Source organism: Diceros bicornis, chromosome 13 (genome assembly GCF_020826845.1).
Source record: "Diceros bicornis minor isolate mBicDic1 chromosome 13, mDicBic1.mat.cur, whole genome shotgun sequence".
Taxonomy (NCBI): Eukaryota; Metazoa; Chordata; class Mammalia; order Perissodactyla; family Rhinocerotidae; genus Diceros; species Diceros bicornis.
In genome coordinates, this window is record NC_080752.1 from 14,641,650 (window position 1) to 14,661,922 (window position 20,273).

The 20,273-nt window shown below is 37.3% G+C and overlaps 1 protein-coding gene across 2 annotated transcripts in view; it reads left to right on the forward strand.

Moving 5' to 3' along the window:
- Nucleotides 1-20,273, forward strand: part of ZFYVE9 (zinc finger FYVE-type containing 9) — a 200,316-nt gene that overhangs the window by 154,816 nt on the left and 25,227 nt on the right. For both annotated transcript variants that reach the window (XM_058552414.1, XM_058552413.1), the window contains 3 exons: nt 4,752-4,976; nt 7,197-7,279; nt 14,271-14,375. In XM_058552414.1, the coding sequence (XP_058408397.1) occupies nt 4,752-4,976; nt 7,197-7,279; nt 14,271-14,375 (413 nt within the window). The remainder of the gene's footprint in view (nt 1-4,751; nt 4,977-7,196; nt 7,280-14,270; nt 14,376-20,273) is intronic.

Sequence of the window (20,273 nt, forward strand, 5' to 3'; positions counted from 1 at the left end):
ACGTGCAGCTATGACATACAACTATCTACTGGGGCTTAGGGGGAAAAAAAATAAATAAATAAAATTATAAATTTCATTCGTATATAGATTTATCAAAGGCAAAACTTGAAAGCACTATATTACCGATTTGTATATTATTAATTGCAATCATCTTCTTTGAATTTTTTAATAATTTTGTAATGTTACTGATAAAATTATAGGCCTCAAATACAATGGAGTATGATCTTTCATTTTTTAAAAAGTGGAAGTTTATCTCAGCCTAAGAATATAGGTGCATACTCACTATTAACTTAGAAAAAAAATATATTTAGAATATTTTTAAACTAAACTACCATCTCTTACCCATTTTCTATCCCCACATGTATGTAAAATAAAAATTACAGGTGAATTAGAAGAGGGGAAAAAAAGAGATTTTTAGAAAGTAGCCTGGGGCCGGACCAGTGATGCAGCAGTTAAGTGTGCGCGCTCCGCTGCGGCGGCCCGGGGTTCACCAGTTTGGACCCTGGATGCACACCGACGCACTCCTTGGCAAGCCATGCTGTGGCGGCGTCCCATATAAAGTGGAGGAAGATGGGCATGGATGTTAGCCCAGGGCCAGTCTTCCTCAGCAAAAAAAAAAAAAAGGAGGATTGGCAGATGTTAGCACAGGGCTGATCTTCCTCACAAAAAATGAATAAATAAAAAAAAGAAAGTGGCCTTTTAGGGGCCAGCCCCATGGCATAGTGATTAAGTTTGGCACGTTCTACTTCAGTGGCCTGGGTTTGCAGGTTCAGAACCCCAGGCGCGGACCTATACCACTCATCAGCCATGCTGTGCCAGTAACCCACATATAAAGTAGAGGAAGATTGGCTCAGATATTAGCTCAGGGCTAATCTTCCTTAAGCAAAACTGAGTAAGATTGGCAACAGATGTCGCCTCAGGGCTAATCTTCCTCAGCAAAAAAATAAATAAATAAATAAATAAATAAATAAAAAGTTAGCCTTTCAAAGAATATACTCAAACAATTGATAAGATTTTTATAAAAACATGATAGATATCCTGTAAATGTTTGTAGAATGACTGGCAGTCAGTCAAGTTTTGTGCATATTAGAAAATATTTTATTAATATGTGTATCTCTTTTTTGGGTCATTATCTAGCAGTATATATCATATGGTAAATACTTGATCAATTCATGTCCTAGTAATTGTTTCAGATTTTAGTAGCTTGCCATTATTTCTCATGGCCACAAAAATTACACTGTTTATAATAATCATTGATTTCTGAAGCAAGTCACTTTTTTATCTGTAAAATAAGAAAAGAAAAAGTTTCCTAACTAAGGTGTTTCCAGGGAAAGAGGAACTTCACTGGTGTTTTCACCATCATCAGTAATTTTCTTGTATTGTTTTTCCAGTTAAAGAATGTTATCTCATGGAGGAGCCTTGGTATTGCTGCTTTGCAAAGTAATTTTTCAACTGATGAGAAAATAATATGGAATTATTTATGAAGAGGTGATTTAAGACTAATACTTAATATTTGTTGAGCACTTACTACATGCTAGGCAGTGTATTCATGCTTTATGTTCACTTTCATTTCTTCTAACTACAACTGTATGAGATTCATACTGTTCTTGTTCCCATTTTACATATGAGGAAACTGAGAGGCACTTAGGTCTTAAGTAACTTGCCTAAGATCACACACATAGCTGGTAAGTGGCTGAACTCAGGTTTTATTTCAGCTGTGTCTTCTCTTAATCCCATGTTTTGAACCATAAGAAGCAATCAACTGCCTCTTGAGCTTTTTGAAGTTACCATAGTAAATCTCACAGATGTTCTCCACTGAGGAAATGACCTTATATGAAGTACTCATGCTTAACTGCAGTTTATTGTATTACAAAGAACTCCAAGGGATTATCTAAATTCTTTTGATGTCTTGAGTTTTAGTTATATTAATGTTTAAAAATATTCATTTTTTTTTAATAAGTGAACCATTTGCTTGGAAATTATTCCATTTTAGTTGATGTGAGGATTGATAAATATACTTTGAAACAAAAGGTAACTATTGTCACATAGGTATTTAAGTTGTAAGTGAATTGAATTTAAAGATGGCTATTTGCAAGCACCTTGAAAACCAAAGTTTAAATTCCAAATTTAAGATGGAAAATTGCAAATTACTATATATGTGTTTTTTAAAGAAAGTGTGATATATGGAAAGACTAGGAGATTGAAAGATCTGCTTTCTAGATCTTGTTTTGCCACTTATTTACCTCGTGTCTTTTGAGAGTCACTTCACCTCTACCCCTGAGCTTCAATCTCTTCATCTGTAAAATAAACCCCAAAATTCAGGGGTTTGGTACCTGCTCTGTTAACCCAATTGCACTGGTCTGATGATTACCTGATTAATGCCATGTAAATTGCCTGGTAGACTATTGATGTAAAGCCTTTGACATCTTTGCCAGGTCATGTAAGCTCAGAAGCAAGCGTTGGTGTGTATTTTAGTTATATGGGTTCTTCAGTGGTTTGGGGTATATAGAATTACTTCAGTGGATTCATTGTGTTGAATGTTCATATAGAGAAGTGCCTGTATAGATAAGTAACAGACTTTATGAGTTCAAGAGCCCCAGATTAAGTCTTCAAATGAAAGCTTTTCCTTGTCAAATTTTCATTCCCACTGTTTTATTTTTGACCATATCTACCTACACCATGGAATATTATTTTTTTGTAGATAAGGTGGTAAATGACAGTCTAAACTAAATCACTCATTAGGATTGGTAGAGATTTTTTTTTTAATTTTTAAGAAAGCAGGGGCTGGCCGGGTGGTGCAAGTGGTTAAGTGCATGTGCTGCGCTTTGGTGGCCTGGGGTTTGCAGGTTCAGATCCCCTCAGCAAAAAAAGAGGAGGATTGGCATCTTCCTCACAAAAAAAAAAGAAAGCAAATTCTTAAAGGATAGACGATATATGTTATAATCTAAGCAGACACAGTAAAGAATCCAAATGTTATTGGGGTGGGGAGGGGCTTGTTAAGTGGTAGAAGCAGAAAAGTGATCAGTATCTGTGGAAAAATAACCAGTAATAGACTCCAGTCTCTGATAGGGAGATCCCAAAGGAATAATGAATGAATACCTTGAGTACCACACCAACCTAGTTTTCACCTCTGAGCTGTATTCACTAGGGCAATCTTATGAAACATAAACATTATGCTGTCATTAGAGCTTTAGAGGAATGCTATTGTGTACTCTCCGTTGTCGAGGGAAAAAAATCTTCTATCTCTTTTATCTCCCATTCTCTCCCTCCCTCCCTGCCCCAGGTAAACCTTACTCTAAAATCTTTGATAAAGCAAAGAAAATCCTCTAATCTTTGGCTGATCATTATATGTATATTTGCAGTATAACATGATAGTTAAAATTTTTTGTGAACACATTGTGTGCCAGGTCCTGTTAGACATTTTTCATATATTCCATCATTTGTTCTTCACAACAAGTCTGAAATTTAGTATAATTTCCCCCATTTTACGTGGATGCTGAGGCTCATAGATGTTGAGTAACTTGACCAAAAATCATACAATAGTGAGTGATCGAAGTAGTATTCAAACTTATATCTCTGACTCCGAAATCTGTGATTTTTTTCGAAAAACCATACTGCTTCCTTGATATGGGGATTTTTTTTATTTTTATGGATCTAGCCCAGCAGCTTAAATGTGCAGCCAGATTTGGTTAATCCTGGGGCAAGAGTATTACCCCTAAATGTGTTTGGCAGATGATGATGTCCAGGTGAACATGGCTCTCAGCCACAAAGCTCTGAATTTTGTGGAGAGGTGCTCCCTTCACTTGTGGACTCTACTATCAACATAGATTCTCACTCTACTCAAGGATTCTATGACCCATCACCAAAGTGTTCTATGAAAACTAAAGTGTTTTTGAGGAAAGTAAGCATTGATTTCTCTGATGGGGATTTCTGTATTTGGTATTATTTCTTTCAGAGGTATCAAAGGAAGCTTGCACATGTCTAGTAAACATATCTGCTGTTCTGTTATTGAACAGCTCTTGTTGGGAAGTTCTTTTGTAATTCTAAACTGAGGATAATGTCTCCTTAATGACGGGCGAATTTGTTACTGTTTTATTAAAAAAAAAATTTGAATTAGAAAGTGCCTAGTAAAGAGCATTTGCAGTTAAAAGAAAAAAAAACCTGCCTAATATAGATTTAAATAAGCCCTAAGTTGTTTATGTTTCATATTTGTCTCAACCAGAATTACAAAGAATAAATCCTGTCTGTGGTACTACCTTCTCCGTAAATTTTCTTCTTCCCTCAATGTCTCATGCGTAACTGTACCCATTGTCTTAATTCATTATGTTCATGAATTGACTTTATTCACCCAATGAGATTGTAAGCTCTATGAGAGCAGGTAACTAATCTTAACATTTTCATAACCTTTGAGGCAATAATTCTTATCCTGAGGCCTCTATAATAATGCATATAGTAAAGCTGTACAATTTGAGGAAGGCATCAATATTTTTGGCTTTTACCTAGACAGGCTTCTACAGTGTGATAATATAAGTTACGTCATACTCACCAGAAGCCCTGATAAAATTGGAAAACAAATTTTCATTTAATAAATGCCATTTATTTAAAAAATAACTTTATAAACATGGGTCTTTGGTGGTGAAAGGTTGGGAATCAGTGTTTGGTAGTGTCTGGCCCAGTGTTGAGTAATGTTGATTACTAAAAATATGATTGATTTATTGATAGAAAGTAATTAATGAACTTTTTTGTTTTAGGGAATGTTGTGGGCAACTTGGGACATTCCTTCTTCAGTCAAAGTTTCCTTGGCAGTAAAGAACATGGTGGATTCTTATATGTGACTGCTACTTATCAGTCACTGCAAGACCTAGTACTCCCAACCCCACCTTACTTGTTCGGGATTCTCATCCAGAAATGGGAAACTCCTTGGGCTAAAGTGTTTCCCATCCGACTAATGTTGAGACTTGGAGCTGAATATCGACGTAAGTAGTAAAATTTCTTCTTCTAAGCCATATGACCAAAACATCATGACTAAATAAAGTCCTGAAGTATTTAGAACCCCCCTGGTGGTACAATTCAGCAGAAGTAGTCTTTTGAAATAGCTAAGCTAAACTTGGTCATTTTCTCAACTTATTTTGGCTGTAATGGGAAGGACTGAAAATATCAAATGAGAAAGTTAGTGATTATTTATTACCTTGCAAACTTACTGGTTTTATAGTTCATGATAAATACATGATCATCTTCAGAAAAAATGAATTTGAACTTAACAAGTAACTTTATTTTTTATAATATGTATATATGGTGAGCATTTTTTTTGTCACCAGCTTGGAAAATAGTTATGACAAACATTTTATGTAAGATAACACATATTGGAAACTAGTGGTATAGAGATCACTCTCAGTTGGTAAGGTAAGCAACAGAAGAGCTTCCTTGCCCATGGTTGTAGCAGTACAACTAAGTTGTGATTTTGTTTTTAAGACATGAAGGGCTAAATGCAAGCTTAGTTTTAAATGTTATAGCTTCATCTAATTGAAAGTGCCCTGGTCTAGGGATCAGACCACTTGAATAAGGTTCTTAACTGTGCCACCTTACTTGCTCTGTAACTTTGGGCAAGTCACTCAAGTTGTCTGATTTTCAGTTTCTTTTGCAACTGGAGATAATAATGCTTGCCTTTGATATTACATAGGATTGTTAAGAGGATCAAATGAGGTAATGAAAAATTATTTCACAAACCATAAAACATATATGTTAGAAAATTATAAACCATAAAGCTATGTATGTTCTCATCAAGTCAGCTTCATTCTTTCACTTATTTATTCTTTAATTCAACAAGAACTTAATAAAGGCCTACTATGTGTCATGAATCCTGGGAATTCAGAAATGACTAAGACATTCTTTATAGGCTCTTCGGAACCTTTGTAAGCAAGACATACAGAAATCATGATTATAGAAGTATACTGTATTAAAACACATGCTCAAAGTTAACGAAGTTCTTCAGGAGCCCCAAGATGGGCTCTAACTTGCCAAGAATGAAGGAATTGGATAAGGAGCATTTCTTAGACCAAGGTGCCTCTGGACTGAACTGTGAAGGAGGCATTTGAATCAACTGAATGAAGTAGGGGAAAGGAAGGTTGGTATGCAGAGGAAACAACATGTGTATCTTCCTGTCTTAAACAGGCAGTTCAAACCATAAAGTTCAAGAAGTGAGCCAGCTAATAGGATCACCTTGTATTTGGCTGTCTTTTTTTTCTCTTTTTGCTGAGGAAGATTCGCCCTGAGCTAACATCCATTGCCAGTCATCCTCTTTTTTTTGCCTGAGGAAGATTAGCCCTGAGCTAACATCTGTGCCAACCCTCCTCTATTTTTTTGTATGTGGGACACTGCCACAGCAGGGCTGGTGAGTGGAGTAGGTTCACGCCCGGGATCCGAACCCACAAACCAAGTCTGCTGAAGCAGAGCATGCAGAACTTTAACCACTCAGCCACAGGGCTGGACCCTTGGCTTTCTTAAGGAGGGTCCTGGTTGGGAGATGTATAAGAGAGAACTCTTTTAGACTTCTTTTTTTTTTTTTTGTGAGGAAGATCAGCCCTGAGCTAACATCCATGCTAATCCTCCTCTTTTTTTTTTTGCTGAGGAAGACTGGCTCTGAGCTAACATCTATTGCCAGTCCTTCTTTTTTTTTTTTCCCCAAAGCCCCAATAGATAGTTGTACGTCATAGTTGCACATCCTTCTAGTTGCTGTATGTGGGATATGGCCTCAGCATGGCCGGAGAAGCCGTGCGTTGGTGCACGCCTGGGATCCGAACCCGGGCCACTGGTAGCAGAGTGTGCGCACTTAACCCCTAAGCCATGGGGCCAGCCCTAGACTTCTTGAGCACAGAGGAATCAGGAGATACTTGGGTTTCCTGGGTCATATTAATCCAGTTTGAAGAAGCGTGCTTCGTAAGACCTTTTGGTCATTTTTGAAACAGCTGCATCAAGAGGCTTATTCAAGTCATCAAAAGACTTAACTCTGGTAAGAGTTCGTAGAAGGCTCAGGATTTGTCTGTGATGCTACCATTGTAAATACTTTTTGAGCCCTAAATTTCATACGTTCTAATGAGCCATTACAATTATATTTTGAAAACTATGTCAACCATGATGTCTCTTTTACCAAAATTTTAAGCTGCCAAGCTTAGTCTGATCATTTCCCATTTCCATAGTTTATCCGTGTCCGCTGTTCAGTGTCAGGTTTCGGAAGCCATTGTTTGGAGAGACGGGGCATACCATCATGAATCTTCTTGCAGTAAGTTGAAAATTTTTATTTTCTTGTTCCTTACTGGGGTTTGTATGGGAGAAGGAAGAGAAGGATTTTATTATTCTGTTGATAGCAATGCCCCTGCTGCTTCATGCGGGTGAAGATATATGCTGGAGGAAAAGAACAACATATATACTCTTTGGAAAGTATATGGAGCTTTGGAGTGAGATAGTACAAGATTCCAGCCGCTGATTATACACTTAATATCTAAGTGACCTTGCAGGATTATTGTGAGGACTAGCGTTTATGTATAATTAAAACACCTAGTATTATGTCTTGTTTTTATTTTAAACCTGGCATCCATCCTAGGGGTGTCTCTTCTTTCTAATATAGCTTATAGTCCAGCCAAAGATTGGTCAGAGATTGAGTTCAAATACCTTAGGCCAGTAAGGCTTCCATTCTTTGCTGATGGATCTGTGTATGGACTGGAATTCAAACTTCATTCTTTTCCTTTCTGCTGTGCTCTCTCATGTGTCCTCTGCACTGGCACAGGCTCTGATTCTGTTGACCAAGGACCTTGGTTGGCTTGGGCCCACTAAGGTCTTTGCTGCATGTATGTACAGACTAAGGTCATTCCTGGATATTTGGAGAAGTTATGAAGCTCCCTATGGCTATCTCACCTCCCAGAACCTTCTTTGTTAAATTTCTGATGGTCTGCCTGTCCATTAGGTGCCCCAAACAGGCTAGCACCTCAGGCTATTAGAGCTGCTGGCTCTCTCTCTTTACTAGCCACTGAGGTTATCGCTTTAACTGATAATACTCCAAATCATGATCCTTCAAGTAGCAAAGCTTATTGTTTTCATAGACTACCTTGTCCTGGTTGAACTTCCTAACAGGGCTAGGGGGCAGCCCTGTAGGTTGCAGACTCAACTCTACTGTTCTTACTTGAAGGTCAGTAGTTTTCATGAATAAACACTTCTCAGTGTGTCATACCTTTGGTCTAATTCCAGAGCTCTGAAATGGTTGTTTTTTAAAAAAACCATTTACCCAGCTTTTTAGTTGCTTTTTGGGGACTGGATTTATTTTCTCACTCTGTCATGCAGTTGTAGTTATAGTTCCAGTTATCTTTTAAAGAGATTTAAACAATAAGAAAAACTCTTTTGGGTTTATCCGTGTAGTTGCCATTTGCAGTGCTCTTCATTCCTTTGGGTAAATCTGTATTTCCATCTGGTGTCATTTTCCTTCTGCCTGAAAGATTTCCTGTAACATTTCTTGTAGTGTGGGTCTGCTGGTGATGAATTCTTTCAGCATTTGTATTTCTAAGATCTTTATTTCACCTTAGTATTTGAAAGATATTTTTGCTAGATGTAGAATTCTAGGTTGTTGGTTTTATTCTTTGAGTATTTTAAAGATGTTGCTCTACTGTCTTTTGGTTTGCATTGTTTCAGACAAGAAATCTCTTTTCCCTCTTGTCTTTGTTCCTCTCTACATAATGTTTTTTCCTTCTCTGGGTGCTTTTAAATTTTTCTTTTTATTGCTGGTTTTGAGCAATTTGATTATGTGCTTTGGTATAGTTTTTTTCATGTTTCTTGTGCTTTGGGTTTGTTGAGCTTTTTAGATTTGTGGGTTTATTGTTTCATTAAATACTTTTTCTGTCTACCCCCTCCTCTCCTTCAGGGACACTAATGTTACAGACATATTAGGCTGCTTGACATTATTTCACAGCTTGCTAATCCTCTTTTTATTTCTTTTTTAGTCTTTTTTTTCTCTCTGAACATCTGGAATATAATTATAATAACTGTTATATCCTTGTTTGGTAATTCTAACATCTGTGTAAGTTCTGACTGTTTCCATTGATTTTTTTCTCCCTTATTTTGAGTTGTATTTTCCTGCTTCTTGGGATGCTTGGTATTTTTAAATTTTTTATTGGATGCCAGATATTGCAATTTTACCTTCCTGGGTGCTGGATGTTTTTGTGTTCCTATAAAATTTTTTTTTTGTGGAAGGATGCCTCTGGGCTAAACATCTGTTTCCAATCTTCCTCCTTTTTTCCTTTTTTTCTCCCCAAAGCCCCAGTAGATAGTTGAATGTCATAGTGTACATCCTTCTGGTTGCTCTATGTGGAATGCCACCTCAGCACGGCTTGATGAGCGGTGTGTAGGTCTGTGCCCAGGATGCGAACCGGCGAACCCCAGGCTGCCAAAGTGAAGCGCATGAACTTAACCACTGTGCCACCGGGCCGACCCCCTATAAATGTTTTTGGGTTGTGTTGCAAGTAACACAGTTCATTTACCTAGAAACAGTTTGATCCTTTCCAGTCTCGCTTTTAAGCTTTGTAGGGTAAAACCAAAGTCGTGTTTGGTATAGGACTAATTTTTCCCCACTACTAAGGCAAGACCTTTCTGAGTACTTACAATGATTTTTGGCACTATTTAGAATTAGGCCAAACTTTGCAGATTAAGAGTACAGTCCTTCAGGGGCCAGCCCAGTGGCATAGTGTTTAAGTTCACACGCTCCGCTTCGGCGGCCTGTGGTTCACAGGGTTGGATCCCAGGCGCGGACCTACGCACCACTCATCAAGCCATGCTGTGGCAAGCATCCCACGTATAAAGTAGAGGAAGATGGGCACGGATGTTAGCCCAGGGCCAATCTTCCTCAGCAAAAAGAGGAGGATTGGCAACAGATGTTAGCTCTGATCTAACATTTTTGGTGAGGAAGATCTTCGGGCTGATCTTCCTCACCAAAAAACAAAAAAAAAAGAGTACAGTCCTTCACAAGACTGTTAATACTTCAGACACCAGCTACAAGCTCAAGGGTTTCTAGGTCACCCACTACTTCTGACTAACTGGATACTAAGGTAGGGGTTCCCACTACCCCCTCACATTTGATAATTCACTAGAATGATTCACAGAACTCAGCAAAGCGCTATGCTTATGATTACAGTTTTATTATAGTGAAGGGAATACAAATCAGGACCAGCTGAAAGAAGACACACATAGTGAAAGGTCTGGGGGGGTCCCAGACAAGAAGTTTCTGTGTCCTCCAGGACATATCACCCTCCTGATATATCAATGTGTAACAAAATGCACTTAGTAAGCTCCTGAGCTTTTGTGACCTGAGGTTTTATTGGAGTTGCCTTACTAGGCATGATTGATTGAATCATTGGCCATGTGATTGAACACACTCTCCAGTGCCCCATTCCTCCCCAGAAGTTGGGCTGATATCATGTACCTCAAAGCCCCAATCTCTAATCACATGGTTAATCTTTCTGGGATGGCCAGCCCCCACCCTCAGTCACCTTGTTAGCATAAACGATCTGGGGGCCCACCATGAGTCACCAAATTAACATAGACTTATCAAGGTCCACCATGAATAACAAAGACACTCCTGTCACTCAAGAAATTATAAGAGTGTAGAGGCTACCTCCCAGGAACCAGGGACAAAGGCCAGGGAGATTCTTTATTATACAATAATACTCTACCCAGTGCCACAATTATGAGGTTTTCCTACCTGGATTTTGGGAATAAGCACTATTCCCAGACCTGTGTATCAGATAATGTTCCCAATAATCATTTCAAGTGGTTCTTTCACTGGCCCGAAGAAGTATCCTTACACATATTTGCTAATCAGAACTCTGCTGAATACTAGAGTGGGACCCTCTGCAAATCTTCCGAGTACTCTCTCTGCAGTTTTCTCTTCTCTGATGCTCTGTCCTGCGAACTCTAGCTACCTTGGTTTTTCTGGATTCTCAGTTTGGTTTCTTCAACTCAGGAAATCTGCCAGCCTCTGCCTGGATTCCCTCTTCCTGCATTGGAGCGTGGAAACGCTCCTAAGGCATAACGTGGGCAATCAGCCAGCTCATCTTGTTTGTTCCCTATCTCTCAAGGGTCACTGTCCTTTGTTGCCTGAGATTCGGTCTTGAAAATCATTGTTTTATGTGTTTTGTGCAGTTTTTTGGTTGTTTCAGGCAAGAGGGTAAATCTGGTCCCCTTTTCTCCATCTTGGCCAGAAATGAAAAGGAAATTTTAAAATTTTATTTTAATCTATAAGATGGCTCTCTCTCTCTCTCTCAAGTTTTTATGGCCTCTATCATTCATTTATACTAACATCTATTGGATCAGCTACTGAAGCATTGCACTCTCATCACCACCCTCTGTATCTCTGGCTTACCAAGACTTACAGTCTGTTGATTCCAACACCTTTCCATGTCTTCCCGCGCCTTGCTTTTCTCTTTATCTGTCTTAAGATTCCATGATTTCATGTTTAAAATCACTTTTTTACATAATTCTAGTTCATTTGTCTCTTTTGCCTTCTATTGTGGTGTCTTGGCAAAATCTCTCTTTACAAAATTTTTTTAAAATTTATATACAGTAAAATTCACCTTTTTTGAAGTACATTTCCAAGAGTTTTAACAAATGTGCAGAATTATGTTACTACCACTGTCACAACCAAGATACAAAACAGTTCCATTACTTCAGAAAATTTGCTGGTGCACCCCTAATGTCTGGTAACCATTGATCCTCTGTCTCTATGGTTTTAACTTTTTCAGACTGTCATATAATTGGAGTTATATAGTATGTAGCCTTTTTAGTCTGGCTTCTTTTACTTATCATAGTGCATTTGCAATTCATTGATGGTGTTAAATGTATTGTTGGGGAGGAAATAAAATCTTTTTCCTCTACTCATCTCAGGTTCTTTGCCTGGGGCCCTGTAAATTAGACTGGCCAAAGACGGATTAACAAGAGGCATATTTTCGGGTGGCATATTCTGGTACCCTTCAGTATCAATAGTTCATTCATTTTTATTGCTGAGTAGTGTTCAATTGTGTGTGTGAACCACAGTTTGTCCATTCACCTGTTGATGGATATTTGGGTTGTTTCTAGTTTTAGGTGATTATGAATAAAGGTGCTATAAACATTCGTGTATAAAATTTTGTATGAACATTAGTTTTTATTTCTCTTGGGTAAATACCTGGGAGTAGGATAGTTGAGCCTTATTGTATGTTTAACATTATAAGGAACTGTGAAACTGTATCCCAAATGCCTGCAGTATTTTGCATTCATCAGTAAAGTACAAGAATTTTTTTTTTTTTTGCCAACACTTGTTTTTTTCTTCTTTTTTGTTTGTAATATTTGCCATTCCAATAGGACTTTAGTAGTTTTAATTTTTGTGATTTTAATTTGTATGTTTCTTATGAATGATTTAGAGTATCTTTTCATGTGCTTATTTGCCCTCTTTATATCTTCTTTAGTGAATATTCAGATTTTTGCCCATTTAAAAAATTTGTTGTTTTCTTATTGTTGAGTTTTGAGAGTTTTTCCTGTATTCTGAATGTAAGTCCTTTAGTAGATTTGTATCATTTGTAAATACTTTCTCCTAGTCTGTGGTTTCTTTTTTATTCTCTTAACAATGTCTTTCACAGAACAAAAGTTTTTAATTTTGTTGAAGTCCGATTTATTAATGTTTTTGTGGAGCTTGCTTTTTGTATCATATCTAAGAACTTATTGACTAAACTCACATCACAAACATTTTCTCCTATGTTTTCTTCTAAAAAGTTTATAGTTTTATGTTTTATATTTAGGTCTGTGATCCATTTTTAGTTAATTTTTGTTTATGATTGTTAGGTATTGTTTGAAGCCTTTTTTTTTTTTCCATTTATACATCCAATTGTTCCAGTACCATTTGTCAAAAAGACTATCCTCCTTTCTTCATTTATTTGTCTTCACACCTGTATCAAAAGTCACTCGACCATACCTGCGTGGATCTAATTCTTCCTTCATTCTTAACTTGTATCCAAGCCTGAATATGAGTGAAGACAAAAAGAGTAGCATACTCACTGGTCTTACTTTAGATTCATGACCTATACCATTAAGGAAGCCCTCAGACCTACCTGGCAATCTTTCCTTGCCCATAATACATTCCTACTCTCCTAGATGACTATTTGTACATTATCTCTTCTCAAATTTCCAGTACCTCCTCTCCTTTCCTCACTCTCAGCTGATAACCTAGCCCCAATTTCCCTGAGTTAATAAAAGTAATCAGAAGATAATTTTCACACAGTTCCATCCAACCATTTACCAGTATCTGTACATTTTTTTTTACCTTCTAGGACACCATTCTTTCTTGGTTCTTCTTCTACAGACTTCTGACTTGCCACCTTCCCTTTTGCATCGTATTCTACATCTCAGTAAATGGCAGTTGCAGTCTTCTAGTTGCCTAGGCCATAAAATTCAGAATCATCTTCGACTCTTATCTTTTTTCCATATTCCACATCCAGTCCAGTGGCAAATAGTGTCAGTTTTCCCTTCAAAATATATCTAGAATCTAACAACTTCTCACCACCTTTTGAACTATTTACATCTTAGTCCAAGTTATCACTGTCTCTTGCCTGGATTGTTTTTATTATGTTTATTTGATCTCCTTCCTTCTATCCTTGCTCCATTACCATCTGTTCTTTACCAAGAAGTCAGATCTGTTAAAATAGGTCAAAAGCCTTCTCAAAGGCAAAGGTCCTTATGGTGGCTTACAAGACCCTGTGAAATCTAGCTCTATGCTATCACTTTGACCTCTACTCCTACCACTCTTGCTCACTTTGCTTCAGCCACACTGGATATGGTGTCTGTATGTGTATGTATATGTTTTACCCTCCTAATATTCATGGAGTGTCTAGGATGCTCCAGGCATTTGGGATATAACAAGAATAAAACAAGTGAGAGTCCCTACCCTCTTGGAGCTTACCTTAGAGGAAGGAGACAGTTAACAAATAAATACAGAAAATATTAAGTGGTGATAAAGCAGGGTAAGCATTCAAATATTTGTTTAATATTGTATATAAGGGGCATACGAAACTGTTTGGTCTACTTCCTTATAAGAGTTTAAGGTCTAATTGGAGAGCTAGAATACATAAGTGGAGCTTTCATTACACATTTCTTTATTATTTAAGTAAATAAGATCTTTCAACTTTCACATTCTTTATTACTATAAATCATGTTCTGCCACTGATGAATTCTTTATTCCACTTCAATCTGCTTTTTCCCAGGACTTCAGAAATTACCAGTATACATTACCAGTAGTTCAGGGTTTGGTGGTTGATATGGAAGTTCGGAAAACCAGCATCAAAATTCCCAGCAACAGATACAATGAGGTAAGATTTACCACGAAGGCATATTTTTCATAATTGAATACGTGAATGAAGATGAAAAATACATAATTACATATAAATCTTATTTTTAATTAATTGACAGTGAAATCAGTTCATAATATTGTATGACAGATTAATGATGGGGAATTTCATAATAGAAAGGCAAGATGTTAAATTTGTGATTTATTTAGTCATTGGTTGTGCCTTTTGACCTTCTGATGCTATAATAGGAATAGATTTGCATTTCGATTAAGTTTAAAATTAACTTTATAATATTAGTGGTGGAATCTTTTCATTTTTCTCTCTTACTGTAAGTATATATTGTTTTTGACTATCCTTCATGTTTAACCACAGCTCACCGTAAGTCCCAAAATGGCTCTTATGTAAGGTTCCAAAAGTAAATGATTGCATCTTGAATTAAGCTGTATTTGGTAACTAAAATTAAATTATGCATACTATGCACACATTAACAGAATTATGTAAATAATACTCTTTGCCTATTTGCCGTGGGGAGTCTGTCTTGAATTAAAAAATTTTTTTAAATCAGTTCTAAAATGTCTAGTAGTAATCATTGTGGTTTAAAAGAGAAATTTTAGGGCCGGCCCAGTGGCACAAGCGGTTGGGTGTGCGCGCTCCGCTGCGGCGGTGTGGGGTTCGCCGGTTCGGATCCTGGGTGCGTACCGATGCACCACTTGGCAAGCCATGCTGTGGCGGCATCCCATATAAAGTGGAGGAAGATGAGAACAGACGTTAGCCCAGGGCCAGTCTTCCTCAGCAAAAAAAGAGGAGGATTGGCTGATGTTAGCACAGGGCCGATCTTCCTCACAAAAAAAAAAAAGAGAGAGAGAAATTTTACTTTTAAAGTTTGAGGGGCCGGCCCCGTGACATAGCAGTTAAGTGCGCACGCTCCGCTGCTGGCGGCCTGGGTTCGGATCCTGGGCACATACCAACGCACCACTTGTCAGGTCATACTGTGGTGGCATCCCACATCAAGTGGAGGAAGATTGGCTCGGATGTTAGCTCAGGGCCAGTCTTCCTCAGCAAAAAGAGGAGGATTGGCATGGATGGTAGCTCAGGGCTGATCTTCCTCACACACACACAAAAAAAACTTAGTTTGATATAATAATGGTTAAAATTTGTTACTTTATTAGGCAAGATAGTATCTTCTTAATTACATCTTCCACTATTTCTTGATATAAAATAATTTTCTCCTTCCCTCTCTTCCTTTCCTGTCTTCCTTTTCTTCTTTCTTTTTTTCCTTCTTCATTCAGCCATTTATTCCCCTACTCATTCATTCAATAAACATTTTGTACTTGGTATGCACTTAGAATCACATAAATGTCTTAATGGACTTAAAAACTCAGGCCTCAGCATTATTATGGGAGTGACCTATGTGAAGAAAGGCTTTACCCATGGCTTTCTATGTGATGTCTTTTTTTCATGACAGTAGAAAATAGTAGCTAGAATGTATGCTTAATTTTTTCTGGGATACAGTTAGCGGTTTTTAGCTGTTAGATAGTCCTACCTTGGGATATCGAACAGTAATAGACTAGACTAGGTAGAGTCAAATCTTTAAAGTGAACTATTTTTATATAATTTGTGCCCTTTATAATGTGTACCCTAAATAGTCTTAAAAGAGACTAGGCTTTGAAAACTTGTTTTATTTCTCAAATTTGAAGTTTTATTATCTATTTTGCAAACATTTATTAAATATATTCTGTGATATGAAATACCAAGATGAGTAAGAACATTATGCTTGCCTTCTGGGAGCTTACTGACCAGAAGTAAGATAATCAGGTGTCATCCCCAAGCAGATAATGTACATTGCCATCCTTGGTATTTGCAAGATTGTGCTTTATGTTTGGGAATTGGATCTGTTTATATGATTATATCTGTGAAAGCTGTGAGGCCGCCATAGTTATTTCATTCCTGACTGAGGGCATTCATGACAACAGCTGCCATTCATATTATCTGTCTTTATCTGAATTCTGTCTCCTAGGTTTATGGTTATGCAAATTCAAAAATCTTTGTTCAAAAACAGTAACTGTATTTCTTGTCATTTATTACGTTTCATTTTCAATAAAGTTTACCAATTATATATCACTTATTTTTCTGAATCTGATTTAGCAGACTCACTTCCTTTTTTTTTTTAAACAGTGTATTTTTAATTTTTTTTGGTGAGGAAGATTGTCCCTGAGCTAACATCCATGCCAGTCTTCCTCCATTTTGTATGTGGGATGCTGCCACAGCATGGCTTCATGAACGGTGTGTAGGTCTGCGTCCAAGATCCAAACCCAAGAAACCCGGGCTGCCAGTGTGGAGCGTGTGAACTTAACCACTACACCACGAGGCCAGCCCCCTGACTTCTCTTCTAATTTACTTTTTATTTCAACTCATATTTTATGTTTATTTCAACTCAACTCGATTATCTCTCTCACAGTCCTGGACAGTTGTATTGTGTTGTGTCTAATAATTCTGCTTTACTTTATAGTTGAAAAAGTAATTTCTTATACATCAGTTTAATCACCACAATATTTTATCTTTCCTCTCATTCATTTTCTCTGTTTATAGCCCATAGTCTTTCTTTTCATTTTCTAAACCATGTTCTCTTTTGCTCTATAGCCTTTGCTCAAGCTATTTCCTTATTAATGCACACTTCCTATATTCTTTACCTGCCTAACCCTCACTCATTGTTCAAGTGTTAGCTTAAAGGACATTCTCTCAGATAAGCTTTCATTTAACTTATGACTGGGGTAACTCTCCCTGTTATAAACATCCCTAGAATTCTACACATCGTATGTGTAATACCCTTACATTTGTAGTTCCTTGTTCAGTGTCTGTTTTCTCTACTAGACTTTTATTTCTACGAGAGATTATGTCTGTCTTGTTTACCACTGTATTATTAGCAGACTAACTAGTATGGAGTAGTTGCACAAGAAATATCTATTGAATGAAGACATAGAACTAATATAGATAAAACAATATGAAAACAAGTGCTGAAACTTATTGCAAGTTTACTAAAGGTTCAGAGGAAAGCTCTGATAAATACAGCAGTCAGGAATGTTTCTTCATTTCTTATTGATCCTGACTGAATCCCTAACAGCCAGAGCATCACATTCCATGTAGGAGATGTTTGTAAATGTTCATGTAAATGTAAATGTCATGTAAATGTAAATGAATGAAAGATTTGAAATGGACAATGCATGATGTTTAGGCACTAGAAAGAGAAGGGTGGTAAATGACAAGTGAAAAGGAGGATAGATATCAGCCTACAGAAATTCAGGAAAGCACCAGCAATGATCATGTCTTGTAGGAAGAGTGAAAGACAACAACCTGCCTAGTGAAAAAGAGGCTAAAGCAGACTGGGAGATAAAGTTTTACAGAGACTGCTAGATTTCCAAAGGCCTTCAAAAACGAGGCAAAGGACTCTAGACTTTAATATGATAATTTGTAAAGAGATTTTACAGGTTCTAAAGCAGAAAAGTGATTTAATAAAAGGAGAATTTAAAAAATCTGAGTTTTGGCAGCTATCCATAAAATGTGGAGAGAGGGGGCCACTAAGGAAAAACTTTAAGCTTAGAAAGCTAGAAGAAGATAGTACTTCTGACAGCATGGAAATTTTAATAAATAAAGTATTCATTGTATATACATTTTCTAATCTCCTTCATCAAGGCCATTCAGGATCTCTGGATCTCTGTTGGTTTAGGTAACCCTACTCATGTTCTAATAATGAGATTATTGTGATCATTGTGTTAATTAACATTTACTGAGGGGATATTATGTACCAGGCACTATTCTAAGCATATATATATCTTCACACTATCTCTATGAAATGAGTATGGTAAGTACCTTTTATAGATGAGGAAATTAAGGCACAGAGCTAGCAAGTGGTGGAGCTAGAATCAACCCCAGGCAGTCTGATTTCAATGTCCCTACTTTTAACCACCATACTAAACTGATTGGTGTAGACATCAGTTTAACAATTATCAATATGATTTTAGGGTGTTTACAGAGGTAATCAAGTTTGAATGAGGTCATTAGGGTGAGCCCTAATCCAGTATGACTGGTGTCCTTATAAGAAGGGGAAATTTGGACACAGATACGCATGAGGAGAAGATGATGTGAAGAGACACAGAGAGAAGATGGCCATCTACAAGTCAAGGAGAAAGGCCTAGAACAAATCCTCCTTTTACAGTCCTCCAATGGAACCAACTCTACCAATACCTTGATTTTGGACTTCTAGCCCCTCCAGCACTGTGAGACAATAAATTTCTGTTGTTCAAGCCATTCAGTATGTGGTACTTTGTTATAGCAGCTCTAGTACACTGACACACTGGTCCACCTTAAAAAGCTAAACATCAGATCAAAATATGTAAAAACAAAACAAAACAAAGTACAGTGGGGCAGAGAAAGTGAGCCCTATGATTACCCTGCCTTACTGCCTGGAGTTTCCAGGCCATAGTGCCAGTAGGGGGAACCCAGACTGAGCTGAGAGATCTCCCTGAGTTGATGAGACAGAGCTGAGAATATAGAGAGGCCATGATGGCTAGAATTTTCAAGACAGATTACTGGAAATAAAAGAACTCTGGAGATCAGCAGGAGGTTCCCATTGTGTCTTCAGCTGACTACAAGTCAGTGCATGTATGTGAGAAAGGCACTGGAAAGGAACAGGTAGAACAATTCTCACAGGGCCAGAAATAGTTTGTATTCTCACCAGCTAGAGTGAAAATGGGGCAAATTATCCCTGATGATCCAAGTTATCCATAAATTCAGGCTGCTCTGATCCTGCCTAAGAAGCTTAAAAGAAAGCCTCAACAGGATCAAGGCATGAGCATCTTAAGGAGAGACTTGGAAAACAGAAAAAAACCCAAATCAAACTTCAAGAAACGAAAATGACAATGAGATGAAAAATACACTGGATGAGATTAATGGCAGATTAGACACTGCTGAAAAAAATTAGTAAACTTAAAAACACAGCAATAGAATCTAAAATGAAACACAAAGAGAAAAGCCTGAAAAATTAAATGAACAGCACATCATTGAGCTGTGGGAAATGTTAGGTGGCCTAGCTCTGTAATTGAAGTCCCCAGAGGAGAGGACAGGTGAGTGGACAAAAAAAAAAAATATTTGAAGAATCAATGATTGAAAATTTTATAAATTTAATAAGTATAAACCCATAGATTCAAGAAACTCAATGAATTCCAATTGCAGGAAACATGATGAAAACTACATTAAGGAATATTGTAATCATCATAATCAAATTGCTTAACTACCAGAGCTAAAGAGAAGAATCTTAAAAGAAACTAGAGGAAAAAAAAGTCCATATTATATATTGAGTAACAAACTTAAGAATAACAACAGGGGGCTGGCCCAGTAGTGTAGTGGTTAAGTTCGCGGGCTCCACTTTGGTGGCCCAGGGTTCGCAGGTTTGGATCCCAGGCGTGGACCTTGCACTGCTCATCAAGCCATGCTGTGGCAGTGTCCTATTTACAAAATAGAGGAAGATAGAAACAAATGTTAGCTTAGGGCCCATCTCCTTCAGCAAAAAGAGGTGGATTGGCAATAGATGTTAGCTCATGACCAATCTTCCTCACTGCAGAAAAAAAAAAGAAGAATGACAGCAGACTTCTCATCAAAACAATTCAAGCTGCAAGACTGTGCAACAAAATCTTTGAAATACTGAAAAAAAAATAACCTGTCAACCTATATTTTATACCCAGTAAGAATATATTTCAAAAATGACAGCAAAATGCTTTTCTAGAAATGTAACAGCTAAAAGAATGTATTACCAGCAGACCTATTCCACAAGAAATGTTAAAGGAAGTCCTTCATTGAGAATACCAAGTAATGGAAATCTGAATCTACACAAAGGAGTGACGATCAAAAGAAATGGATAAATAT